Source organism: Genypterus blacodes, unplaced genomic scaffold (assembly GCF_046128005.1).
Source record: "Genypterus blacodes isolate CSIRO-AG114 ecotype Tasmania unplaced genomic scaffold, CSIRO-AGI_Gbla_v1 ptg000109l_1, whole genome shotgun sequence".
Taxonomy (NCBI): Eukaryota; Metazoa; Chordata; class Actinopteri; order Ophidiiformes; family Ophidiidae; genus Genypterus; species Genypterus blacodes.
In genome coordinates, this window is record NW_027466913.1 from 490,669 (window position 1) to 518,255 (window position 27,587).

The window sequence follows — 27,587 nt, forward strand, 5'->3', positions numbered from 1 at the left end:
TCATAATGCACAGCAGAATAAATGAGTGGTTGTGTTAATAAAGGTTGCTGTGGGACAGTGTGTGTCCTCTAACTGTAGTACTAGGAGTACCCCTGGTGGCCCTGTGAGGAGCCTTGTTGGTACACAAGGTTACTCTGACTTCTGCGGAAATCACAACATCATGATTTAGAAATGAAACAAAGGTTCTCGGTTCAATAACTATTCTTGTCAAGAGGTTTTGTTTAAAAATGCCGAGCTCGTCTTGCGTACACAGTGTAGGTATGAGACACACACACACACCCATCCACACAGGCCTGCCAGCAGCTCCATCTGAACAGGAAGTCATGTCCTGTGGTGTTTTCACATTTGGCTGTCAGCCAGTTTAAGGTGTGAAGGTAACAACACACACACACAAGGTTTCTGTTAGTTTGCCTTCCTGTTTTTGTGTTGAGGTGTTACCTTTGTTCAGTTTGAGGACCACCACACTCAGAAGTGAACCCGTGTGTGTGTGCAGAGGCTCAGGGATGTCAGTGATTTGTTCCTCAGCATCTGTAAAGGATCTCAACTGAGCGACGTTAAAAGGTTACAACCACGAGCTCACTGAGCCAACATCACTTCAGTCGGCTCATTGACTGATCAAGAAGGATGCAGTTAGAGACGAGCTGCTGCGGCTGCCAGCGTTAAACCCTCCTTCCTCAGGAACATCATGACATTTGTCAGGCTGAAGTGACATTTGGTTAAAGCGACACTGTTGGCAGTAAAGTGGGACGTGACGCCTGCAGAGGAGAGAGCCGTCTGTTCAGGATGACATTTCAGAGGTTTGGAGGCTTCTCAGGGTAGGATGGTGGTCAGGTGTCACACTTTAACACCCGGCTGAGGAAACATCTTGGACGGATTACTCCCTGCCTCTTTAGGAGTGTATTGTTCTCTGCCTGTTACCGTACAAACACACTCTGCCTGCCTCATCATTACTGAGGATGCCAAGAAGAAGAAGAAGAAGAAGAGTGCAGCCTTAAAACTTTCCAAACACTTTTCCAAACACTTTCACTTTGCTTTCATGTTGTGCGGCTGGACGGGGGAGACGGAGGAGACGCCCAACTATCTCCTGAATGAAAATAATTGATGATCTACTTTGTGTTTGTTCCTTTTGGCTTCAAGGTTAAAACAAGTTCAGCAAAACTCCCTCATTCCATTTCTGTCAACTGTTCCACACTTCTCCTTCTCCTTCTTCTACCTCCAACAGCCGCTGCCACAGAGCATCACTGCAAGTTAAACATTCAATCATTCATGCCAAAGTATTCACAGGAAAGCAGCTGATAATTGCAAAACCAATGTTTTAATTATATTAACACTCAAATGAAGATCAGAGTCATGAAATACTTTAAAAAGGTCGATTACGTGCAATGGTTCAAGGCAAAAGAAAGCATAAAAGGCTAAAAATCTAATGTTATGCAGGCAAATTGATACAATAAATTAAAGGCTTTAATGTCATGAAGGGTTAACAGCACACAGAGTGACGCTGCAGAACACGGGAGAGGAACATACATGATTTGTTTTGCATTTCATGATTCCCTGCCATTTCTTTATAAAATCACTTCTTTCCTGTCGTCTGCGCTGCACACCTGTCTCTCTCTCTCTCTCTCTCTCTTAGTGTTGGGGAGGATACTGGTTGGTCTGTTTTCAGTGGGTGTTCCTGTGGTTCAAGTCCTGCTTCTTCAGGTTTACTGTAACGTTTTGGCTTTGTAGTCTTGATTTTTAGTTTTTCTTCCAGATTGCATCACGCAGAGTCTTTGCAGCAAAGTAAACATACGCACCGACGACAAATAAGACCAGAAGAACAAAGAGGCACAGAGGCTTTCTCTCTCTCTCTCTCTCACTCGCTCTCGCTCACTCTCACTCTCTCACACCACAAATTTGTTCTTGGTGGTGGAGCCGCTCTTGGTGGCCGTGTCAGAGTGGGACTGGTAGCCGATGGTCATCTTCAGGGGGAGGCCCAGGCGCTCCTTGTAAACTCTCCTGCAAGACCAAGACCACAGGTTGAGACCACACACACACACACACACACACACACACACACACACACACACAGCGGCGGCGGCGTCTCACCCTATGTGTGTGATGCCCTCGCGGTTGTCGAAGTCAGCGGTCCACACGGCTATTTTGTCTCCTTTCGTGCGGATGTTGACCACGGCGCCGCACACCTCGTCACTGTGGTCGTCAAAAGCCTCGCCGACTAAGCAGAGGAGCTGAGGTGACGAGACGGGAGGAGAGGAGAGGAGAGGAGAGGAGAGAGGGAGAACAATTATAACACACCACAACCAGAACCATGTAGGGTTTGGTTTGCTGACGATGACGTTTGGTTGAGTGAGTTAAAGAGTCTGTGGAGCGGACTGAGGTACAGTGAATCATCCTGCCTGGGTCCTGGTCATCAATCAGTCGCTCTGCAACAACTCAATGCCAGAACAGAACTATTGTTTATCTGAGGCTCTGTGTGTGTGTGTGTGTGTGTGTGTGTGTGTGTGTGTGTGTGTGTGTGTGTGTGTGTGTGTGTGTGTGTGTGTGTGTGTGTGTGTGTGTGTGTGTGTGTGTGTGTGTCTCTGAGCTCCGGCTGCTGTGACCTTTGCAGTACATGAGAGTGCAGAGTGAGCAGCGACCCCACAGACACATGGATCTCTAGTTACCCACTGATATCTGTGTTCTGCCTCGGGGGCCGCGGCTCAGATTATCTGACACGAATAACAAAACATCAGAAAGCACAAATCCCACAGAAATAACAGGAAATCACACAAAGCTCCTCCACAAGTTGGGTTTTTGTTGCACATTAGAATGAGAGCGCAGGAGAACAACAGACTTCCTGGGGGAGTTCAGTTGATTCTGAATGAATTATGGATGCCGTGACTAACAAACAACATCAGAACTTTTGGGGGAGCGGATCACACAAGAGCTGCGTGTAACGAGCCAAAGAGGAAGCGTGGAAACAAGGATGAGCAAGACGGAGACTTACGGTTTCCAGCCAGAAGCGGTCCAGGTCTGACCTCCTCTGCTGCTTGGACAGCGTGAGCAGCCAGCGCCCGCCACGCTTGTTCCTCTCGTCCTCCCACATAGGTTCAATGCCATCCTGCAGGGATTGGAGAGATTGTCACACACACACACACCGACACAAAACCTAAAACACACTTTCAAATTCGGCACCGCAGCTTTGGAGACTTTCAATGTCACCTTTTCTGTTCTGACTCCTCAATATTCATAAATGAACTGAACTAAAACAACCCAACAGGTGTGTGTGTGTGTGCGTGTGTGTGTAGCTGATCACTGTCACTTCCTGTTCTCCTGAACGTCTCCATCTTTGTCTCACATCGCAGTGTTTCACATGAAGCTCCGTTCTTCTTCTTCTCCTGAATCTAAACTCTGTAAACACGGGCGTCTCTTCGCTCGTTGCGTCTTTCGCTGCACAATTTCAATAAAAGCACGGCGATGATGTAAACGTGTTTGACTGCAGCTGTACCTGACGGTTGCCGTGTAGTTTGTTCCACCCACTGAGGCGGAGGAATAAGTGTCTGTCGGCGGCCTCCTACTACTCAATTCATTAAACTTCCGCCCACATTCCTGCCTTTCTTTAATAAGATGTTGAGGAATGGGCTCAGATGCAGCTTCAGCCTGGGGGAGACTTCTGTGTTTGCACTCTAGTATAAATCCTGCTGCTGTGAATGAGAATGTGTCAGAGTTGTTAATGTGACGCCTGAGTTCAGTCTGAGCTCTCATTTCCCCGCCAGGCCCAGAGGTTTTGAGCTTCGGGCCCCGTGGAGACGCTGCAGCTGAGACGGTGAGCTGTGAGAAGCTCCTGATAATACAAGTGAAAGGAAAACAGAGGAAATTGCAAACGAGATGCTAATGACGTGCCACCGTCGCTCAGAGTAGAAGAAGAACCCCAGCAGTTATGAGTCTGCACGCTGCTCCAGCTATTCTTAGAATCCAACTCACATCCAGAGTCTTCTGTGGTCGTTTCCCTCTCATGTTCAAGTGCTTTTACTCAAACTCACCAAATTATTCAATTCACACACACACACACACACACACACACACACACACACACACACACACACACACACACACACACACACACACACACACACACACACACACACACACACACACACACACGTACCTTAAACAGGGAGTAATCGCAGCCTGACATGAGGTTGCTCGACAGCTGGATGTGGTTGTAGAGGCTGAAAGGAAGAGAGAGACTCCATCAGCACAAGGCGCCGACTCAGCACGCCCTCTTCACGGCGGCTCAGTGGCGTTTCACAGCAGCGTTCGGGACAAACAGACAGAGGAGGGGAGATTGATTGCTTCTTACGCCCAAAAGTCTTCAACCGTGTCAAATGTAGAGATGAGTTGCAGGTTGGCGTGCCATGTTTTGCTCTTGTCGTTCTTGAAGAACCACAGGGACCATCTGTTGGGTCGGACAAGAGAAGAGAAGAGAAGAGAAGAGAAGAGAAGAGAAGAGGGGGATGAGCATCAAACCCAACAAGCCTCTGATTAAAGAGCCAGACAGCGCTGAGCCTCAGAGTGACTGAGCGATGTGTCTGTGTCTGCACGCGGACGCCGTCGACACAAACGCTTCAGTGAATCACGCCGACGCTCTCGTGGGCCAATTAAGTGCGACGCCCTGTCGTACTCACTCAGCACGCCGTCGCCCCGCGGCTCAGCGAGCGGCTTAAGCTCTTTATTTCAGAGAACAACACAGGAAATATGACAAATGTGCCACTGTGGAAGCTTTAATGAAGTCGCTGTGGCATCTCGTCTGTTAAAGGGTGCGGGGCTTTTGTTTTTAAACAGGATTTAATCCAAATCAAAGACAGCAAAAGCCTGAACAGCTTGACTGACAGAGAAGTTAATTCCCTTCAGTCTAACAGAACGTCAGAGGGAAATCCAACAGTAAGCAGGTTTCACTTCATGAAACTTTGTTCCCTTGTAAAGCATTAGAAGGTTTAATCTGAGACAGAGACGAGTGAACACAGGAGAGACACACAGGAGGAAGACACAGAGGTCAGGGTGACGCTGCCTGACCTCAACTAACACGGGCAACACATTCATCCTCAACATGTCTGATAACTCGTAACCAAAAACCTCCGTATTCTTTACCATTAAGTGTGAATTCTTTGTTTATTCGCTGGTCTGAGTCTGTTTGGACGGTGAGAGAAGCCCCTGCCTCACACAGGAATCGAACCAGCATCCTTAATGGCAGTAAACTATGATTACACCACGCCGGCCCGATACCCCAGAGTGGCTCAGTTGTAAACAGCTCAAAAGTGTGTGTGTGTCCAGCAGCAGAGCCCGGGTGCTTTATTGGGCCTGATGTGTTGTGTTTATGACCCCACCCTGTGTGTTTTAATGCGGTGTAATCCATCCTCACCTCCTCCACCTCTGCTGCAGTGGATCTAATGTGTGCGTCGCTGCTGTAAAGTCAAACTCATTAGCTCAAAACTGAAATCACTGCAGAGCGCCGGGGCATAAACGCAGACCGAGCAGCGTCAGGCCGCCTGTGTGTGTGTGTGTGTGTGTGTGTGTGTGTGTGTGTGTGTGTGTGTGTGTGTGTGTGTGTGTGTGTGTGTGTGTGTGTGTGATGTTTCCTGTTGAACATTCAGATTAAGTGCAGCTTTCCTGGGGCGGTGATGCAACAGAAACATATGCGTCTGTTTGGGAAAAAGCAACAGGCTTGAATTTAAAGTCTGGGGGCTTTTTTTTTTTTTTCTTTCACGCTCCACTTCCTCTCTGTTCACACGGCGCTCTTTGTTTTTCAGTGAATGGGCTTCTCTCATCTCATCCATGCAGGCTGGTCCAATTAGTTGCGTAGTGGCGGAGTCATTGTGTCCCTGAATGAGGCGCGCCTGTCCGTCACACAGCTGGGAGAGTCACACTGATGCTTTACAGGCCGGGCTCCGCTCTCACAGCCACATTAGCCTCCACAATCAATCCATCACACATCCAACCAATACCTTAATGACTGTTCAATTACATTCCAACCCTTCTGGCCTGCTGTCGATCCAAACCCAATTAGCAGAGCAAACTGATACGACTCCACCGGCTTTGGGCCATAAAATGAAGTGGAAATGGATTTTATACAACTGGGAGTTTAATTGCTTCACCTTTATTGGATTGAAATGTTTTAATCCTGTTTATGTCAAAATATTTACTCTGAGGAAAAACAGCAGGCAGCACTGTGCAGTATGAGCTAAAACACCACACACACACACACACTCTCTTATCTTCTGTAGTTCATGTATAGTTCACACTCACCGGCTCAGCTAAGCTTGAAATGACTGTGGTGTCGTCACGGCAACGGGCACACTGACCTGTTCTGCAGGGGGTGCTTGACGTAAGCCTCTGGACTCAGGCTCTCTAGGTTCTCCAGGCTCTTCTGGATCTCCTCCACATCCAGGGTCTCCTGCCCCGTCTCCTCAGCTTCATCCTCCTCCAGCAGGGAAGGACTGGGGTCTGTCTCCTGAGCAGGGCGACAGGTTGGAGGTGGGGGTGAGACAGGCAGGAGGACGGACGTGTCACTCGGGTATCATACATGGCTACAGGTGTTTATGTTCTTTACATAATGACTGATTTCTCACTGACAACGCCCCAGATGTCAGTCAACCCTGTCACCATGCCAACTCCAGCACTGACAGTTGACGGTTTATAGAGTTAAATACAAATTAAAGGTTAATTTGAGCCAAACAGTGTGTGTGTTATCAGATCAGTACACTCCCATCTGTGTACAGCCTGGGACACTCTAACATTGACATATTGTACACGTCACTCTGACCCAGCCAGAGTGAGGATGGATCACATGTGCTTAGAGATCTTATTAATTATTAATTACATAGATGTAGTTTTATTGTTGAATTAATTTCCCTTTATTACCATGTTTAACAGCAACACACTTAAGTATATGGCATCAACTACTTCGCCAACACAACCTCTTCCATATGAACCGTGATGATTACAGCGCTACATTCCCTCTTTAATGTCACACAGACTAACTTCACTTCCCCCCGACGCCACTTTTCCCCCACCGGCAGTCGCGTGTTACATTAACCACTTAACAACCCAAACCGTGCTTATTAAGAGTAAATAATAAACTTTGACAGCAACTACCCTGGATGTTCCGGGACATCTTGTGACAGGAATGTTACAAAAATAGCTGAAGCTACAGCGCAGAGGTCAGCTACACTTCAGCTACACTGCAGCTACACTTCAGCTACTCTTACTCACTCACTTGAACAAAGTGCTGCGTGGCGGATTATGACACACCGTATGTACCAGAAGGTTGCAACCATCATGTGCGTGTACAATAACCGCTTTGCCGGCGGACCTTGTGAGGAGCGGAGCGCCATATGTTGAGCCTGAGCTCGGCGTGTCGTCCCCTCGTCTCGGTGACTCGCTGCTGTCACGTCAGCCTTACACACACTCCGTCTACGCTTCGGCCGACGCACACAAACTTCAAATAAAGTCGTAACAGGACGTAGAAAAACAGCTAACAACATCACGCCCTGACTAAACGAGTTATATTGCATCTGTAGAAAAGTTCGGTTGTGATTTTGTCCAGTAATTACGCCGCAGAGGCGCAAAAACGGTTTGGATATATTGGTAAGAGAGAGTGCTCACCGGTTCGGCGGTCGCCATCTTACAAATCTGTGTTAAGAAAGTAGGCGCTGATTGGACGGAGCGTGCCCACGTGACGGGCTTGTTACGCACATGCGCAGTGAGCCGCCGCTGGCTGGCTGCTTGTCGGCGGCTCCACCCCTCCTGCAGACGAAGGCATGGCGAGCATCGAGGCGAGCCGAGAGTGTGAGACCGACGGCTGCAGCAGCGAAGCCAAACTCCAGTGCCCCACTTGTATCAAGCTTGGCATTCAAGGCTCCTATTTCTGCTCGCAGGTACTGCTTCTTTCCCAGCTCGTCCGGGTTAAATGTCGGCTGTATTCACACGCTGAGGCCCTTTGGCCCCTTCACGAGGCGGTTAGCTGACAGGCTAGCCGGGCATGTGTAGGTGCCGGGCACGCTGCTAATAAGCGGCTGTTACCGGTTACTGAACGCGTTATGACTGCGGGGTGTTTGGAAGATGATGGAGGATGAATAATGTAGGCAGTGTTGGTGACTGGTGCTACCACAGGGTCAGCGGGCCCCCACACACACACACACAGGAGGGTCAGTGAGCGAGCTAACTGTCTGCACGTTAGCCAGCAGTGATGTGATGTTACGTCGCAGTCCTAACCTGTCTATTAAGCAGCTTGATCACGGCTCCCAGCTGGAGGCACTGATAGCAGCCGGGATGTAACCCAGACGGATCACTTGTCTCGGTCCATTCTATACGCGGGGACAAATCCCTTCTCACCCTTCCGCCAGTTTAGAGTTTCATCAGGGCTGCTTCCTTCACTGAGCAACATTTGTGTCCCTTTGTCCTCAATAGTCTCCACTCTCCAATACGTCATACTACTCATCTACTGAGCAGCACCTGTGTGAGGACACTGACAGCTTATTAGCACAGATGAATCTGTGATTACTGCACCTTCCCTCCACTTAAATACACATTACAACCTCAAACTGAGTCCAATTTGCAGCTATAACCAAGAGTCTTATCCTGAATGTAACTCCTATTACTAAAATGTGAGCTGTTAGAGTTGTTAGTGGTCCACAGGAAGTTGTCCTGTCGCTTATAGAGCTGTAGCAGCGATGCTTTGTCGTGTTGCAAGAAGAGCCTCTGTAACATTGAGTCAAAAGTTTTATTTATAGATTTCATTTGGCTGACGAGTCAGGGGCATTCCTGGTGTGGAGGTATGTGTGTGTGACCCCCCCCCCCCCTGGCTGCACAGAGTAAAGACCCTGCTCCCTGTGTAGCCCCTGGCCCCCTGTGGCCCCCTGCTCCTCTGTCCAATTCGTGATCAATACAATAGAAACACAAAACCAGACTAGACTGTAAAGTGGACCAGAGGAGCAGCATCATGTAGCTGAATGTCAGACTGAGTTGGTTTGTCCTCGCGAAGGCCTGAGCTAATAAAGTGAGCGATCATAAGTAATAATAATGATAGAAAAGATGCAAACCCAAAGCAGAGCTGCCCTCTGTCCCTCTGTCCCTCTGTCCCGCTGTCCCTCTGTCCCCCTGTCCCTCTGCAGCCGTAGTAACTTTACCCACTCAGCCTTTTTAATTGCTCTGCTGCACAGCTAAACTGCTGAGGTCAGCGTTCAGCGCTACAGAACACAATGAATAAAAGAAAAATACAGAGGCTTCAAAAGAACCCTTTCAGCTCTGACCTCAGGAAAGATCAACCAACGTTTCATTCATCAAATCAACTGAGACATTTTGAAGGAAAGATAGTTTGTGGTTTCAGGCTTCAGATCCACAGTGTGTGTGTGTGAGAGAGGCGATGTGTGTTTAAGCTCCACGTCCGTCACCTGACACGTCTGAGGTAACCAGGGCGCCACACGTCAGTCAGTCAGTCAGTCTGACTCCAGCTGCTGCTGGAGTCAGATGCATGCAGTGGTCCGTGTGTGTGTGTGTGTGTGTGTGTGTGTGTGTGTGTGTGTGTGTGTGTGTGTGTGTGTGTGTGTGTGTGTGTGTGTGTGTGTGTGTGTGTGTGTGTGTGTGTGTGTGTGTGTGTGTGTGTGTGTGTGTGTGTGTGTGTGTGTGTGTGTCACCTGCTTTAAGATGCCTGGAGTTACTTTAAAATGACAACAATGATGATAATAAATCTGACTTTCCTGCTCATCACCTCTCTGTTCCTTCCTTCTGTACATTGACACGACTCTCTCCCTCTCTCTCTCTCTCTCTCTCTCTCTCTCTCTCCCTCTCTGTCTCTCGCCCTCTGTGTGCCTTCGTCTCCAGGAATGTTTCAAAGGAAGCTGGGGCTCTCACAAGCTGCTGCACAAAAAAGCAAGTACGTATCACCGATCCTCCTTCTTTGTTTACTTTCTAGATGGAAACGCCTGCAGGAAGTACGAGCTTTAGGATAGAAGCAACCGTAAACTGAATCAGTCTGCTGTGTTCAATGAGAGAATCGTTCCTACCCCTGTGCTGTGAGCTGACGCAGCCGTGTGAGATGCTTCAGATGTAATTAGGGGCTGCTGACACTCAGAGGCTGAAGCTTGAGGAAAACATGGCAACTTAAAGAAAATACCAATCAGCTGAGCGGCTTATGTGTCAAGTGTGTTGATTGTGACCTCTTAATACGACAGATCTGTTTCACGACGGACGCAGATGAGGAAGCATGGTGATAATGAATCTGTTGACGTGAAAGCAGGTGGCAGATGTTTGTGACTGAGGCTCTTTGTGTTTGTCGTCCAATCAGAGGAGGACCAGAACCAGGTTGAGTCTAAGAACTGTGTGGAGAAGAGCACCAACACAGACCCATGGCCGGGCTACCGCTACACAGGCCTGCTGCGCCCGCACTACCCCCTGGTGAGCACTTCCTGTTTAATGAACTCGGTCACCCCCCTACGTACGAGTTATGAGGAGATGATGACAATAATAAGAATAACAAATCACAACCCCAGGCACGCGTAAGCCTCTGCATGGCCGTGTTCTCATGTGTGATGGCTGCTGAGCTGAGCGTTCTGAGGTTTCTCCACTGATGAGACTCAAACACACAGAACGCTCAGCTCGCAGGTTCAACGCCCTGCAGTCAACATCAGTCTACTAAAGCAAGCTCCAGGCTTTAGAAGAGGAGGAAGCCACCACCGATGCCATTGATCCTGATGTTGTCCTTTTTGTACCGATTCATGTTCTGATTTGTGCGTCTGATGTAACCTCTGACCTCTGACCTCTGTCTCCCTCCCTGCCCCTGCTCCAGACCCCCATGAGGCCTGTGCCCGGTGACATCCAGAGGCCTGACTATGCTGATCACCCTCGAGGTAACTGACACCTCCCTCCATTTCCCCATACAAGCTCTCTAATGTTGTTCGCCAATGTTGACATCCTGGTTATGGAACAGGTTCCTACATAATGGATTCTGTTCCTCCTGACTCAGAACACGTTTGCATGATTTATCGGCTCAATCTTTCTGTCTGTTGTGTTTTCAGTCAAAGAGTTTGGTACATTTAGACTGAAATGGAGGGCCGCTGCTTAATGGATGTTATATTTGTGCTGGTTGGTCTTCTCTCCTCCTCAGAGGAGGATTCAGATCCATAAGCCTTTAAATCTGGTTTCACTCCTCAGAGGCATTTTGCCGTGCAGAATCTTTGCGTTTTTGCTCTTCTGTCCCCGATGACTTCACTTTCAGAGCTGGTATCTCAGCTCTGGGGCGGGGAATCGATGTAGCTGTGTTAAACAGTGTAAAACGTGTGGATGTGCTCCTCTTCCCCCTTCGGCTCCTCATACAAACGCCAACATGGCCGCCGTCACATTCAGTCACCAGTGTTTTGTCTCTCTGACAGCTGGAATCGTACGCAGGTTTAATCATTTCTGCTTCACTGAGCAAATCATTCATTGTGAAACCATGGCAACCTCTACATCCCTGTCCTCTGGCTGCTCTGAAACATGCCCAGGTAGTCATGGTTACGTTCTCCTTTCATTGTCCTGTGATGAGTATTCAGGGACACTCGTCAAGCCGGTGGGGGCGAAGCTTTCCCAATATAGCAGCGGATCCTCTCTCCTCTCCGGTTTAGACAATAAGGAATCCACACAAAGCCTCCACGACGTTATCAGACGCCATGATGTCACGTCACATGTGATGATGTTTAACATGTTGTCTCTTTCTTCCTGAGCTGCCGTACTGAGACGTAAGTAAGCCCCCCCTGGTTGAAGCGCTCACACTCAGGCTCTCTGCGCTCACAGGAGGGACACTCTAACCTGTCTAAAGTCCATGTTGCTAGGCAACTGTTCATGTTCATCCAACAATCATCGGGTTGAGTTAATAAATTATAGATGAGTGAATTGTTGATTGCTGCGATGCTCTGAACAACACGTGTGTTTGTGTCCTGATGTCAGGTTCAGACGTTGTTTAGTAAATAAGAGAGAGCCTCGTTCCTCCAGAGGCCTCAGTGTGAGCGCTGCCTGTCTGTCTGCCTGCTGGAGTCCGCCTGCCTGCCTCGGCTCAGCGGCTCGGCTGGTGCTTTCCACTGCGCCTCAAGAGGCTTTTAGATTTCACAAGAACCAGGGGAGAGCTGAAGGAGGCGCAGTGAAGGAGACCAGTAGCTCCCTTCATGTTCTGAGCTCCTCCATGTTTCCTTTACAGCAGTTTTCCTTTACAAACGCCTCTTAGGATCGTAGAATTTGCTGAAATCCTTCTTGCGTCCTTCGTGTGAGTTTATTACGTCCCTGTAGCTCCTCCTCCTCCTCCTCCTCTTCCTGCTGTTAGTTAGAATGTGACTCTCCCCCTCTCTGGTCAGTCAGTCTGTAGTTTAACAGGTTAAATGGATCATAAATGTCTAAATGGTCCCCAGATGTGTCAGACTTCACAGGAGGAAACACAAAGTCAGTTTCCTGCTCGGGTTGGTTTGCTCTTTGAGAAGTTGAACCTTGTTGCTCTTCCTCCTCCTCTCAGTGCCCCCGCTCGCTGTTTTGACATAAATGTGTGTTTGATGTGTGGAAGCTGTCAGAGATGGAAACGCCACACGACAGGTAAAAGGTAGAAGAAGAAGAGCAGAGGCAGGCTTTAATCCTCTTTAGAGTCTCAGGCTGCTGTAAGGTGGGCGCTCTGATTTGAGCCGCCTGTTGATTGAACATGAAACATGAAATCGTCTCGCTGTGGCGGCGTGATCGACGCCGAGGCTCGACTCCCGCGGTGCAGAAGATGAGATGTATCGTGATGATTGATCGATCTGCAAACTTACGCGGGGGAGAATATTAATTGAGCTGCGTTTCTAGGAAGCAAGCAGAGAAGATGGAGGCGACTGGTTAACGCCTGAGCTTGATGTTTCTGTCCCGGTTTCCTTCAGGGATGTCCGAGTCTGAGCAGTTCCTGAAGGGGACGTCGCAGATCAAGATCCTCTCGGCTGACGACATCGAAGGCATGAGGGTGGTGTGCACGGTAACGCAAGAGCGCAACCTCAACCTGAGATGAAGATTAGAGTCTCGTTTGCCTTTGAGACGTTTTGTTCTGATGATCTTTGTCCTTCCCAGCTGGCGAGAGAAGTCCTGGACATCGCCGCCTTGATGGTGAAACCTGGAGCCACCACCGAAGAAATTGACCACGCTGTGCATCTGGTACACACACACACACACACACACACACACACACACACGTCACATGACAGGCGCTGGCTGTGATGTGGCCGCCTGCTGTGTGTCTTTGTCTTGGTCTTCATGTCTGATCCTCTAATCGTCTCTAAGTGACGGGCCGAGCACACACAGCGCCCCGAGCTGTAATCATGGCGTCACAGGCGTCATCACGGCCCCTCCTAATGATCGCCTCTCTGTTGTTTTGGCTCTCGCTCTCCGTGTTCAGGGACGTGCCACTGTTGCCATGGGTTACAGATGGTGTGTACTGATGAAGAGTTTGGAGTTAGGATAATGTGTTGGGGCGTCGGGCTCCGGCAGCTCAATCTGCTCGTGTTCATCAGTTTATCTCATCGTCATCTTCATCTTCATCTTCATCATGCTCTGTGTGTCTCCAGGCGTGCACGGCCAGGAAGTGCTACCCGTCTCCTCTCAACTACTACAACTTCCCCAAATCCTGCTGCACGTCGGTCAACGAGGTCATCTGCCACGGCATACCGGACAGGCGGCCGCTGCAGGACGGAGACATACTCAACGGTACGCCGCTACGTCTTCATCACTCTGAGCCAAAAAACAGTCTCCTCGGCAGAATGTTTGCCATGGCGACCATTCAAACTGAGGTTCGGGGGCCTGTAGAGGACCGTGGAGGTTTCTAAGGACCAGGTACAGTCTAGCCCCCCTGCAGGTCTGGACATCATCATCATCCTCACATCCTGCTCCATACTTTAGCTCGTAAATATTCTGGATCCGTTTGTCCGACTGTGACAGACAAGCGTCGGCTCGTTTAGGAAGCAAATCTACAGCTTCAGCCCCAATCATCACTTACCACGCTTAACACTTATAAAGATAATAGTCTTGAGCACATCAGAGTGTTTTAAACTCAAACGCCCTCTCGTTCTGTCCTCTTTGGAAAGTCCAGCTAAGTTTTGTGAGCGGGGGGGGAATGTTTTATTAAAGAGTTATAAAAGGACCGGCCCAGCGTGACAAATGCGTCTCCAGCGTCTAGAAATGGAGTCAGCAGGAGTTTGGCCAATTTCAGCCTCTTTATGAATATTTGTGCTGAGCAGAATCTTCCCCCCTCAGAGCGCCGTGATGGAGCGATGGAGCGATGGACGCTCTGCCTCGCCTCATCGCTCTCTGCGTGATCTGACAAGATGAATGGTTTCATTAACCTTTACCACACACACACACACACACACACACACACACACACACACACACACACACACACACTCAAGTCTGCTTAAGTGCGCACCGTCCCCACTGCCCCACCAGTCAAACCCATTACATCATCCCTGTCAGACAGAAGATCAGCGTCAGGTGTTCAGTGAGCGATGATGTCGTGTGAAATCACTGAAAAGGTACCGAGCCTCCACGCCGTGTTTGTCCTCTGCTCACCAACGTGTCTCTCTCTCTCTCTCTCTCTGCCTTTTCATATTCCCCCGCAGTGGACATCACCGTGTACCACAACGGTTTCCATGGCGACCTCAACGAGACCTTCTACGTGGGGGAGGTGGAGGAGGCGGCGAAGAAGCTGGTGCAGACCACCTATGAAAGCCTTATGCAAGCCATCGACTCTGGTAGGAGCGCCGGCCTTTCTTCTCCTGTCGCCGTATTGAATTGTGTCCCGCGCCGCTGTTCAAAGGAAAACGTTCCGCCGCGGTGGAGCTCCTCGCTGCTCGACCTTCACGCTCGGCTCTGGTGACGCCTTAGATCTGCAGATTTGAGCAGCACAGATAGAATTACTGTGATTACACACAGCCTCCGATGATGAAGAGCTTACTGTGAGGTCGCAGCCGTATGAAGGAGTTCAGGGTTTCATTACATACACACACACACACTGAAGAATCACACAATATGAAGCACACACACACACACACACACACATACAGTAGGTTCAGTTAGAGGAGTCGGGCATGGGTCGGGTTTAAAAGTAGATTTGTTGCAAAGTTCACACACATAAGACAGAAGATCAATACCAACATCCACACTGCTTTAGAAACACCAGGCTGAGATCTAAATATGAATGAAACGCCGCTGTGAGCCGCAGTTATCGGTGTAACGATCCGTTAAACTCTTAAATCCAGAGCTCTTTACCTCTGCTGTTGTTTTTTGACGCTTGGCTCTGTTTTCACAGTGAAACCTGGCATCCGCTACCGAGAACTAGGCAACATCATCCAGAAGCACGCGCAGGCCAGCGGCTTCTCTGTGGTGAGGAGCTACTGTGGCCACGGCATCCACAGGCTGTTCCACACCGCCCCCAACGTGCCGCACTATGCCAGTGAGGAACACACACACACACACACACACACACACACAACACCGAGCCTTTGACATCTGACCTCTGACCTCTGACGTGAATTCGTTCTTCTCATTTCCTCTCTCTTCCCAGAAAACAAAGCGGTGGGCGTGATGAAGCCCGGCCACGTGTTCACCATCGAGCCCATGATCTGTGAAGGTGAGAATCCGGAGGTGATGAGTGACAAGTGTGCATTAACTATTGATGTGCCGAGGTGTCGCAGCCACTCGTGCTTAAAGAAACACTTAAGGATCCAGTAAAGACCTGGGTGCTCCTTTACAACACTGTTTAATTGATGTGTGTGTGTCTGTGTGTGTGTCTGTGTCTGTGTCTGTGTCTGTGTGTGTGTCAGGTGGCTGGCAGGACGAGACGTGGCCTGACGGCTGGACAGCGGTGACCAGAGACGGGAAGCGCTCGGCTCAGTTTGAACACACCCTGCTGGTGACGGAGACGGGCTGCGAGATCCTCACCCGCCGCCTGGAGGACAACGGCGACGCCCACTTCCTGAGTCAACCGTAGGCCAGGGACCCCCGACCCGGAAACCGTACCGGAAGCGCGCCAAGGACTGGACTCTCTCTCTCTCTCTCTCTCTCTCTCTCCAGACGCTCGACGCACCTCTGGGTCTCAAACGTACAAATCCGGCGCAAAAAACAAACACACAAGCATCACAACGCCAGGCGGCGCCCTGCGGAGCGGCCGCGGCGCTCCTTATTCTTTGAGTTAGAAAAAATGGTGTCCTCAGATTAAATGGAAGTACTTGAATGTGTCATATCAGCTGTGGATCGCTTTATTAGGACTTAACCGTCTCCTCTGAAGGGAGGGAAAGTATTTATGAGTTTTCTTGAAGTTTGCGTAGTCAAGAGTAGACATCAGCCTGTCGGCCTCTCGCCCCCGGGCCGCCTCCCCCAGCCTCGGCGGGGGGAGGGGTTTCACTAATCCAGACCCACAAGTCGCACACCGCCAACACGCAGACGTCTTTTACCATCGCAAAACCAAACTCTGCCCGCGGCGTCGGTGAACGCAGCTCGCGCCGGTTCATCTGCGATCACGCTTTTACGTTTTCGTTCCGTCTTTGGTAGGAAAGTGATCGTACCGTCACAAAGTGCATTCAGTCGACTCTCTCGCGTCTTCAGGATGATGTCACGCTGTCGTCACTCAGTATGTTTACATGCTCGTCCGCACCTTTGGGTTCTGCTCCCGATTAAGGCCGAGCGTCGCCGCCTTTTCTTCCTCTTCCCCAGAATCACACCAGCGCCTTAATCGGGTAGAACTCTGCATTACATCATCATTGGTGAACTCAGTCCCAGTAAATGGATCTGCTCGAGCATGTAAACCATCCGTCGGTGTGTAAATCTGTGTAAACGGTTGTGTATATTTGGCAGTTGACAGAATTCTATGTATACATGTTTGTGTGTATACGTCTCCCCCTCTCTCTCTCACACACACACACACACCCAGCGTGCATGTAAACATACTGAACGTGTCGTTTACCGTCTAGTGGATTCGTTCTTCACCACGTGGCTCGTCGCTGATCAACCAGAGCAGAGATGCGTGGACTTTGAGGATAGGAAGTCGCTCCACACAGCTGAAACTTGTTCATCCCGCTTTGATGAAACTCCTCTCCGTGTCTCCTGCTTCAGAAAAAGCCCCGGTGTAGCAAAATTCAGCCTTAATGTGTGAATCTGGGGCCGCCGAGGAGCGTTCAGTCACCGACGCGTCCCCGAACCTAAACAGCCGCCGTGTATGTCGATGTGGGGGGGAATTCTTTTTCCGCTGTGACTTAACATTCATTATTTCTACATTTTCAGAGGAGTAATGTGATCACAGTTTATCTGCCATCTTTGTATTTCTTCTTATGGAGTAATAAATGACTCTTCTGTACTCGGAGTGAGTGAGACATGCTTTTGTTCCTGCTGTCTGCCCCCCCTCCCCCCCCCCCGTGTCTGTGTGTGTGTGTGTGTCCTGATCAAAGAGATGTCTGTGTGTGCACCGATGCATAAAAACGACTCCAGCAGGGAACAGGAGGATTATTTATTAAAGTGGGGCGACATCACGGCGCTCCTCTTCCTCTTCGTCCTGCTTTAGAATGTGAGGACGACACGGATGCTGAAATGAAGAGAAGAGACAAAAGTTAATGTGTGTGTGTGTGAAGCCTGAAATACAGTATAACACAACTTAGGAGGGTGGGTGGGTGTCTGTCTGTCTGTGTGTGTGTGTGTGTGTCTGTGTGTCCTCAGCAGAGGGCAGCATTGATGCACGAGGCCTTTGACAGTTAAACCCCAGTGGGAGCTCAATGCACAAAGCAGATTAACATGACAAACAAACTTCCAAATGTAAAGGAAATGGAGGCTCACCATTTCCCAGCGTGCATGAGATTAAAGCCGTCTGCGATCTCCTCAAAGGGCAAAGTGTGAGTCACAAACTCATCCACCTTCAGCTTCTTCTTCATGTATTCCTCCACCAGTTTGGGAACGCTCTCCACACTCTTGTACCCTGGGAACACGTGGACTTTAGTGACCTCGCTCAGCGGATTAAAGCGGTGGAGTTCGGGGGTTAACAGTTTTACCTCCAAACGCCGTTCCTTTCCACGTGCGTCCCGTCACCAGCTGGAAGGGTCGCGTGGAGATCTCCTGCCCGGCCGCCGCCACCCCGATGATGACGCTGGTGCCCCATCCTTTGTGACACGCCTCCAGCGCCGCCCTCTGACCCCAGAGACAGACAACAGATCAACCACACTGCCACCGCAACTAAACACACTCTAAACTTCATGTTTGGTTTATTCTAAATACGGTTTGTTACTTTAGTCCATTTGTAATACTCCAAATTTGTAGCTGGTGATTTTTGTGACCTCCTCTCAGTTTCAGTCTAAGAATCTCTGTAAACTTAAGTCAGTTAAACCATAATAGCCAAAATAGTCTGCAGGTTTTTATTCTAATTGCTACAAGAAAACCAACATCATCAAAGTTAAGCTGCACTTCATTAACCCCTGTGGTGAAACGTGTTCTCTGCTTTTGACACCTGAGCTATAAGGAGCTGTGAACACCCGGGGGACCAACTCCAGACCTAGTGCCTTGCTTAAGGGCAGTGGCAGAAGCATTAAAGTAACACGTGAACAAGTCCACAAGCACGAGATGTTTAACCCATGGAAGTGCAATGAAGCGCTTCAGCATCTCACCATGATGGCCACGTTGCCCACACACTCAAAGGAGTAGTCCACGCCTCCGTCCGTCATCTCCACCAGCACCTCCTGGATGGGCCGGCTGTGCTCCTTCGGGTTCACTACTTCAGTGGCGCCGAACTCCCGGGCCACTTGGAACTTGTCGGCGTTGAGATCGATCCCGATGATCCTGGACGCCCCGGCGGTTTTACAGCCCATGATGGCGGCGAGGCCCAGCGCTCCCAGGCCGAAAACGGCGCAGGTGGAGCCGGCCTCCACCTGAGAGAGGGCGGAGGCACGACTCCACTGATGAACTCCACACACAATACGACTAACCTGCGTCTTATGATTGTTCTCACTTTATTAAGTTTCCACAGCCGTTTTTTACGGGGAGGTTGCGGGACACAAAGCGGTCATAACACAAAGACCTGAGACGGAAACATTTAGATGAAGGTTTCGATTGAGACCGATGCCTTCAATTTCTCTGCCGGTTCGTTGCCCCGTCAGCAACGTATGAGATTTCAATCGAATTTGGATCTGTGGAGATTTGTCCTGATTAGATTAGCGTCTTAATTCTGAGCCGGATCGGCCTCGTTCAGCAGATTGTTGTTCATTAGCCACAACTATGAACTAAACTGAGTCGTAGATCGTTTTTCAGAACACTAAAGGGACTTTTGCAGGGTCAGGAAGTCATTAAACAGAGAGTTCCATGGCTAAAAGACAAGCAGGAAGGATTGCACATCTGCGTTTTTACAGAAAATATAAATCAGGGCCCATCAGAAGGATTTACTTTGGGCTCATTCTTCATGGGGAACATAAAGTGGCACCTGCTGGATGCTGCACAATACAGAAATGAGGAAAACGTGTGAGTTTGTGTTTAAACACAGAGGGAAACTGAGGCTCACTGTGCTCAGAGAGGTAAGTGACCATCAGGACACAGAGTGAAGGTGAACGGACCACATGTGACCCACGCTGACCAACCTCTGGCACCGGAGCCTTCTGGGGGTCACTGCACATCAAGTCATTGACACAAATGCTTTATACTTTGACAAGCTAATCTAAGTTTTCTATGACCTATGCCCCCATGACCCTGACCCAACCCCCCCCCCCCCCCCCCCCCCAGGCAGAAATCATCAGGAGAAGAAGAAAACCTCACAAAAATGAATCCAACACAGCAGGACGATCTAACAGGGAACAAAGGCAACATGGCCGCTTAAATCCTGATTGAGGAAATGAGAAACGGGTGCGGAGCTGATGGATAAACAAGGCAGTGGAAGCTTCCGGACAAGTCTGGGGCAAATTTTGAAGTTGTTTGTTTGCTCTTGCATCAGTTTCAGCTCCACAAATACACAAATACAGATAACAACTTCACAGTGCAAGGGATCATCTTACTGTTAATGATAACGTTATTGCACAAACACTCCCCTATATTTGTGTAATTTTCCTCTTCTCGGGGTTGTGTGTCATTAGTCTCTGATTTTATGACTTGTTTTATTGTTGGAACCCCATTTGAACCATTTACCTTTGGAACCCTCCCACACACACACACACACACACCATATGGACCGTATACATGATCTGCTTCACGTTATCTGTGTGTGTGTGTGTGCAGAGAGCTCATACAGCAGCTGCATGAAAGGGACAACAGATAAATAGATCAACCATGAATTAGCAATCTAGGATAACAGGACTGATAACAGAGACGCTACGGTTATTAACATGTATGTAATGTATGTAATGTGATGATCCCATATAAGTTGGATAACTTCATCCAAAGCTGGGACTCCATATCTGGATCCTGTCTGCATTGGGATCTAATCTTGTTACATTATGGAAGCTCAGGTTTGCCCTTTGCTCCATGGAGAAGCTTCATCCATTTCATGAGGTCTGCGCTCCAAGCTGCAGGAATCCATTAACACTGAGGTGTCACGCCTAATTCCAGATAAATATTAAGGAGAGCGAATGTTGAAACTGGAGGGCTTAGTGGGGCCATGTTTACCTTTCACAGATGGATGTAATCTCTCTCTGTGACCCAGCTGTGTGTGTGTCTCCATCACACCTGACTCACTGTGCAATCAAAACCCCTTCTGGATGAAGGTAACAGATTTTGCACATAAGAGTCTTTGAGTGACTGACCTTGGCGGTGTTCAGAGCGGCTCCGTAACCGGTGGTGATGCCGCAGCCCAGCAGGCACACCTTGTCCAGAGGGGCCCTGGGGTCCACTTTGGCCAGAGAGATCTCAGCCACCACGGTGTACTCAGAGAAGGTGCTGCAGCCCATGAAGTGGAAGAGGCTCTGGCCTTTGCACGAGAAACGGCTCGTCCCATCCGGCATCAAGCCTTTGCCCTGAGTGAGCCTGGAGAAGGACACATCAGTGAGGATTCACCATGATTCCTACTGACTGATATTCTCTTAGCCTATATGAAATTCTGGCTCTGAAACACACACACACTTCTCTACCCACAATTAACTCCAAACAAGCTGCCCAAACCACTGAGATCCCTATTTTACATAAGTATACCTTAAAACTCAACTATACTAATGTACAGTTCAATGTTTCCCTTCTGCAGCAGGACGCAAAGCTGTGCGGTGCAGCTGTGTCTCTGGATGTTTACCTGATCTTTTGACACAGGTTGGTTTTGGGGTTTTTGCAGAACTTGCACTCTCTGCACTGGGGGACGTAGAGGGGTATGACCGTGTCCCCTGAAAACACAAACACGGCACGTTCAGCGTCACAACCTGCAGGCATTTACACTGCAAATCAAGCCGTCTTTAACTGGACCTGGCTGGAACTGGGTCACGCCCTCGCCGACGCTCTCCACGACGCCGGCTCCCTCGTGGCCCAGGACCACAGGGAACACTCCCTCAGGGTCGGAGCCGCTCAGCGTGTACGAGTCAGTGTGACAGATTCCTGTGGCCACAACCTGAGATAGAGGAAAGACGATCAATTCATTTTGTGTGATTGATATCTCACTACTTTGGGAAGGGCTGTTATAAATCTTTAAAATCCACCAAATCTGTCTTTTTAATATTGAATATGAGCTTCATTGACCAAAGATGAAGTTGTCCCCTGACTCACTCATTACCTTGAGTCGCACCTCCCCAGCTTTGGGAGGAGCTACGTCCACCTCCTCCATCTGCAGAGGTTTCCCAGCCTCCCATGCTACTGCAGCTCTGCAGCGGATCACCTACAGCGCAGAACACACAGTACAACAACTACAACCACAGGCCTGCACTCACTCAAGATGACAGCTTTCCTCACATTCAGCCCCCTTGGGCCTCGTGCAAGATACAAGGAAGAATAGTAGACTGAGACACGTGAACATAACTACATTCTCACTATAATCCTGTGGAGAGCAGACAGAAGACAGTAGTAGACAGGGTGAGAGCTTTGAAATGTCCTCAAGACCACTTTGTACCTGCTCTCCGGCAGACATTATGTAATAATAAAGCTTCTTCTGCTCCTCCTCTTTGCTAGGCACATTGTGTACAAACTGCATGTCCATTTCAATAAAATATAGAATCAAAGTCATGCTAGAGTTGGTGATCCACCCTACACACTCCTCCTACAGGTCCACATTCCTGCTCCAGTGCTGTATAAACACTTGACCGCTCAGAGGAAAGGTCCCCACCAGTGTTTATGTGGACATAGAGGCTGAAATCCATTGAAACATTCTATCAAGAAATGTGTTTCTCCGATTATGTGTGACAAGAAGGAAGCACGCTTACCGTTCCTGCAGTTGCCATGTTGTTTCACAACCAGAGCCGCCAAGGGGAAGTTAAAGTGCATGTCTTATCAGGCGTTCGACCACAAAGGAAGGGTCTGTCAATGAGGGGTGTGTCCAAACACTTCTTAGTGTCGTATTTCAGCCAGTCACGTGACCTCTGTGCACCAGACCCGGATATGTATTCATACTGTACAATTAGTTAGGGTCTGTAGGACTTAATAGAAGAACAAGTCCAATGTTATACAGGCTTATTCGGCCTTGGAGGACATAAGTGCTCTTCTTCTTATAAATGTTTCTAGACTGATGTTAAACTCCACCAAAGTCAGAAAACAAAGAACCTGACTTTACTTCCAATGTCTCCTTGTTTCTGATGCTTACTTAAGTGAAGTCTTTTTCCTTCACAATGAGTCGTTTACGTGGTCTCAATTTTGTGTTTGATTTATAATCCAAGACTATAAAGTGCCATCATTTTGTAAAGAAAGAAAGAAAGAAAGAAAGAAAGAAAGAAAGAAAGAAGGCTGTCTGCAGGGGAATTTAAAGATGGATTTCAGTGCTGAAGTGTGATTGTGTAAACAAACCTGACTGCACTTCCAATGAGCAAAGCTACATCCTTTACATTGACAAGCTAGTTTAGATGTTAATTGTAATAAACCCAAAAATCCACAACCAAGCCTCTCTCTGCTAATGCTGTCAATATGAAAACATGGAAACAAACCCACTGGTCCCTCATCACTCACTGTGCCTGATGTTTAAGAGGCTAATCCTTCCTTCATGACCTCAGCAGACATGCAGAGGCCCTGCTGAGGGAACATGTGTACACTGAGCTGAAGCCTGGATCCCATCGTACCAGGATAAACAATGGTGCCCATCAGGTTCGACTGAGGCTGATAGTCATTAACCTGCTGTGAGAAAGCTCACACACTACAGGTCACAGCTCTCAGGAGCACAACAGACGAGTCAAAGCCAAAGATCATAAATATAACACATTAAACAAGGACGCCCAGGTTCTGTTGGAGCCATTTATTTTGTTCTTTTAATACTTTGACATGTTGAGCTTTACATTAAACAGGTGCAAATGTCTGAGGACGTTTCTTACAATCACAGTCCTGATGTCGCACATAAACAAGCATTCAACTTATTGTGGAGAAATGCTCAGGATGGCCCGGATGCTGTGGAGCAAGAGACAAACAGGGATCAAAAGAGTAGAACTGATTCTGTTTCTGTGCAATCAGCTGTGAATGGTTGATATGATATGAGAGTAAAGTTACCATTGGCCGTGCTTCATCAGTTCCATGGCTTCATTGACCTGATCCAGGGTCATGTTGTGAGTGATGAACTCGTCCAGCTTCACCTTCTTGGCTAAGTAGGCTTTGACCATCTCAGGTACACCGTCCTTACTCTTAAAGCCTGTGGCACAAAGTGCACAACATATTCAGAGGAGCTCAAAGGAATTTGAGATGGTGTTTCTCACACGTCTGATGTCTGAATGTCTAAAAAGCATTCTGGTGTAGTGATTGACTGCAGGCTTGCTAACTCTCTGTCCTCCACAGCACGTGGATTCAGACCCACAGGATGGACTCTCGGGCAGACTCACCCACTGGTTTCATGTTTTGCTAACAGATATCTCACCTCCAAACAGGGAGCCCTTCCATGTGCGTCCAGAGAGGAGCTGAATGGGTCGGGCACTGAAGTCTTCCAAGTCTGTCCAACCCACCACCACGCTGACCCCCCAGCCTCTCACACAGCTCTCCAGAGCACTCCGCTAGACCAGGACCAACAGCACAGGGTCAGTCACAAGCCAAAGAATGATTGTTCAAGATCACAGTGAATCTTCATGCATAAGTCTCTCACCATGACTTCCACACTCCCGACACATTCCAGGGAGAAGTCCACTCCTCCGTTGGTCATCTCATGCAGCACCTCACTGACAGGTTTGCTGTGATCTTTGGGGTTCACAAAGTCGGTGGCTCCAAACACTTTGCCCCTCTCAAACTTGTCTGGGTTGATGTCCACAGCAATGATCCTCTTGGCTCCTGCAGCCTTGCAGCCCATGACAGCAGCCAAACCCACAGCTCCCAAACCAAACACAGCACACGTGGAACCTGGTTCCACCTAAAGAAGAAGAGACTTTCAGTCTATAGGGTTGAACGTCCTCATTCTTATGGAGGACTAAAAGTGCCAAAATTAAATAAATAAATACGCCATTAAATAATTATTTAAAAGTGTCATTAATAAATTAAATGTGTCAATAATTAATTAAATGTGTCATTAAATGTGAAACAATTGATTAAATAAAACAAGTCATACAATTTAGAAAAAACACTTAATTATTTCAGTGCACATTTAATTATTTCATAGTTCGGTGTTACAGCGAACCATGAATTAATTTTATCTGTCAAATTTACCCGTCAAAGTTAGAGGGCGGGTTCTTACACCTGATTGGTTACCCTGCACATCAAGTCAAGGCAAATCGATTCCAGATAATGGATTGATGCAAAGCTTTAATAAATGCTTTACACGCTACATGCTCGGGGTCAGCAGGTCCTGCTTCCACATACTGTGCAAGGTCTAAAATATCTCTCACCAACTCTCTAGAAAGTTCACGGAGATCCTCCATCAACACAGCCGCCATGTTTAGAAAAACTTCTTCTACTTTCTGTTTCAAGGCAGACCAAAGCAGTGGATTAGACTAGATTCACGTTAGCCCCGCCCACCGACTTTGATGGGCGAGGTTGACGGATAAAATTAATTCATGGTTCGCTGTAACACCGAACTATGAAATAATTAAATGTGCACTGAAAATATTACATTTTTTTTAAAAATGTATGACTTTTTTATTTAATCAATTATTTCACATTTAATGACACATTTAATTAATTATTGACACTTTCAATTAATTATTTACTGGCGTATTTATTTATTTAATTTTGGCACTTTTAGTCCTCCATACATTCTGGACTTTACTGGAACATGACTAACAGCATTCAAACCTCTTTACACACAAGGGGGTTAATGCTTCACCACAGTGATTGTGTTTTATGCAACATGTTGTAAATCTGCAGTGCAACCAGGCTCATTCTGCTTTTAGAAGCTTCCAGCATACAGAGGAGGTTTGTGTTTGGGTTCATTATCACACTCACACTTCCTCACGTACCTGAGCAGTGTTGACAGCTGCTCCATATCCTGTAGAGACTCCACAGCCGAGGAGACAGACCTTCTCCAGAGGGGCGGCGGGGTCGATCTTAGCCACGGCCCTTTGGTTGATCACAGTGTACTCGGAGAAAGTACTGATTTCCAAGAACTGCAGAATCTTCTGACCCTTACAGGTGAACCTGCTGTCTCTTGTGCACATCACACTGTTAGAACTGGGCCTGCATAAGAAAAGGTATTCATGTGACGATTCAATGTAAAACCAGATTTGGAGGATCTTTAGACGTCTGTGTTGTCTTGTGAAAAGTGTAAAAAGATGTCATTCTGGGGTTCTGTGAGACGAAGAGTAAATAGGTTGTTTGTATTCAGTCTGCACACCAAAGCCCCAAGTCTATAAACACAAGATGTGGTGGGTACTTATGGAATACATAAATAAGTAACCAGCCACAATGAGACGAATAAGAGTTGAGTTTGGATTTTGTAATCTTCTCACCATCCTTGCTCACAGTGGTTGCTCTTTGGGTGCTTGCAGAAGCGACACTCCCCACACTGAGACACAACCAAAGGAATCACCTTGTCTCCTGAAAGACAGATCAAAGCAGCTTTAGGGTGATTGTTTACATCCACAGGAGACAGAGCAGCACTTTGCACTGGGTGAGTTGGATGTGTTCATTGGTTCAAGTGGATTTGGACCATGTTGTGATGATCTGATGTATGCTGTTAATCTCTTAAACCACAACTAAATGCCAGACATTGCTTCCACTTGCAGCTGTAATGACCACCTACCTGTTGTTCTATTGCAGCTCATTATCACCCGATATCCAGATTGTGAGTTCTTATGTGTACGTTTCCCATCTGTGTTAGTGTCTGTTGAGGATTCTGACCTGGCTGAAATTCAGTGACCCCAGGCCCAACGCTCTCCACGAAGCCGGCGCCCTCGTGGCCCAGAACCATAGGGAAGCTGTCCTTATGCTTTCCCTCGAAAAGGTGGTACAGGTCAGTGTGGCAAACCCCCGAGGCCACGATCTGCATCAGACACAATGAACCACAACCACACAATGTGACAAACTGTACTGAAACCTCTGGTGTCAGGAGGGAAAGCTGCTCACCGTACACCTGAATGTCAGAGGAGCGACTCTGCCTCACCTTGATGCGGACCTCGTTGGCCTGGGGAGGAGCGACTTCAATCTCCTCCATCACCACCGGCTTGTTGGGCTCCCAGGCCACCGCTGCCCTGCACTTGATGACCTGGAGGGGAATCCGACCAGATCTCCTTAGCATGAGATCTGACTAAGAGGAGGTAAACCCTACTGGCATGGTCAGTCAATACTGTGGTTTATCCAATGACACAAGCAAATAACTAACTACAATATATGACAACATAAATCCAAATAAATAACTCATTACAGGAGCTTTCTCTACTTACTTTTCCAGCCGTGGTCATGCTGAAGCGAAGATAGAGCTAAACAAAAGAAGAGAGGCGTTGTTGACGAACGAGTTGCTGCAGAACACAGAACACTGATGAGGTTTTTTTTGAGGTTTTGCTCGATCCTTCGGCTTAAATAAGGAACCAATACCTGTACGTCATGTATTGTAACTGGGCAGATCTGTGACCTTTGAACAGACCCTGTAGTTTAGTCCGGGAAATCTGTGCTTATGCAAGTATTTAATACACCTTATCATGATTACAAACTTGATAGGTGACTGATTTCATGCGGTAGGAGACCTCAGCTCACCTATCCTCACCTGTCCTCACCGGTCCTCACCTGTCCTCACCTATCTTTGTTATGCACAGATCTTATTGCTGTGATTGGAGAGCATGTGTGTCTGTCTGTGTGTTTGTAATGGAGTTGCAACAAACACCATAACGCCACAGAAACATAGTTAATGGGACTGGCATGTAGACTCCCTCACTGCTGTGGTTCCAGCAATTCTTACTGAAACCTACAGACACCATTCAAACATTACAATGTTCAGAATATTCAGGAGATGATGGTTATGACGTTTGGTGTTCATGTCTTTCATATATATGTTCTGAAATATTCACCATTATACGCGGGGGAAA

At 48.2% G+C, this 27,587-nt stretch overlaps 4 protein-coding genes across 4 annotated transcripts; 1 reads left to right on the forward strand and 3 right to left on the reverse strand.

Annotated features, from left to right (window-relative positions):
• Positions 1-1,293: 1,293 nt before the first annotated feature.
• On the reverse strand, positions 1,294-7,714 carry eif4eb (eukaryotic translation initiation factor 4eb). Its single transcript, XM_076160992.1, has 7 exons — positions 7,642-7,714; positions 6,339-6,487; positions 4,340-4,435; positions 4,145-4,208; positions 2,984-3,097; positions 2,086-2,225; positions 1,294-1,995 (listed from the first exon to the last, which is right to left on the reverse strand). Exons 1-7 carry the CDS (start codon positions 7,657-7,659, stop codon positions 1,881-1,883), a joined length of 696 nt encoding a protein of 231 aa, XP_076017107.1. The 5' UTR covers positions 7,660-7,714; the 3' UTR covers positions 1,294-1,880.
• Positions 7,715-7,756: 42 nt separating this feature from the next.
• On the forward strand, positions 7,757-17,374 carry metap1 (methionyl aminopeptidase 1). The gene is made up of 11 exons (XM_076161033.1): positions 7,757-7,913; positions 9,859-9,910; positions 10,322-10,431; positions 10,823-10,883; positions 12,909-13,000; positions 13,093-13,176; positions 13,587-13,725; positions 14,637-14,768; positions 15,326-15,469; positions 15,581-15,646; positions 15,840-17,374. The coding sequence occupies exons 1-11, from the start codon at positions 7,797-7,799 to the stop codon at positions 16,004-16,006; spliced, it is 1,164 nt and encodes a 387-aa protein (XP_076017148.1). The 5' UTR covers positions 7,757-7,796; the 3' UTR covers positions 16,007-17,374.
• A 129-nt stretch (positions 17,375-17,503) lies between these two features.
• Positions 17,504-22,485, reverse strand: LOC143009028 (alcohol dehydrogenase class-3 chain L). Its single transcript, XM_076161030.1, has 9 exons — positions 22,374-22,485; positions 21,731-21,832; positions 21,427-21,568; positions 21,260-21,347; positions 20,781-21,000; positions 18,663-18,923; positions 18,054-18,189; positions 17,842-17,980; positions 17,504-17,593 (listed from the first exon to the last, which is right to left on the reverse strand). Exons 1-9 carry the CDS (start codon positions 22,389-22,391, stop codon positions 17,569-17,571), a joined length of 1,131 nt encoding a protein of 376 aa, XP_076017145.1. The 5' UTR covers positions 22,392-22,485; the 3' UTR covers positions 17,504-17,568.
• A 974-nt stretch (positions 22,486-23,459) lies between these two features.
• Positions 23,460-27,040, reverse strand: LOC143009027 (alcohol dehydrogenase 1-like). Its single transcript, XM_076161029.1, has 9 exons — positions 26,949-27,040; positions 26,669-26,770; positions 26,407-26,548; positions 26,016-26,103; positions 25,527-25,743; positions 24,224-24,484; positions 24,002-24,134; positions 23,641-23,779; positions 23,460-23,541 (listed from the first exon to the last, which is right to left on the reverse strand). Exons 1-9 carry the CDS (start codon positions 26,964-26,966, stop codon positions 23,508-23,510), a joined length of 1,134 nt encoding a protein of 377 aa, XP_076017144.1. The 5' UTR covers positions 26,967-27,040; the 3' UTR covers positions 23,460-23,507.
• Between the last annotated feature and the right edge of the window lie 547 nt (positions 27,041-27,587).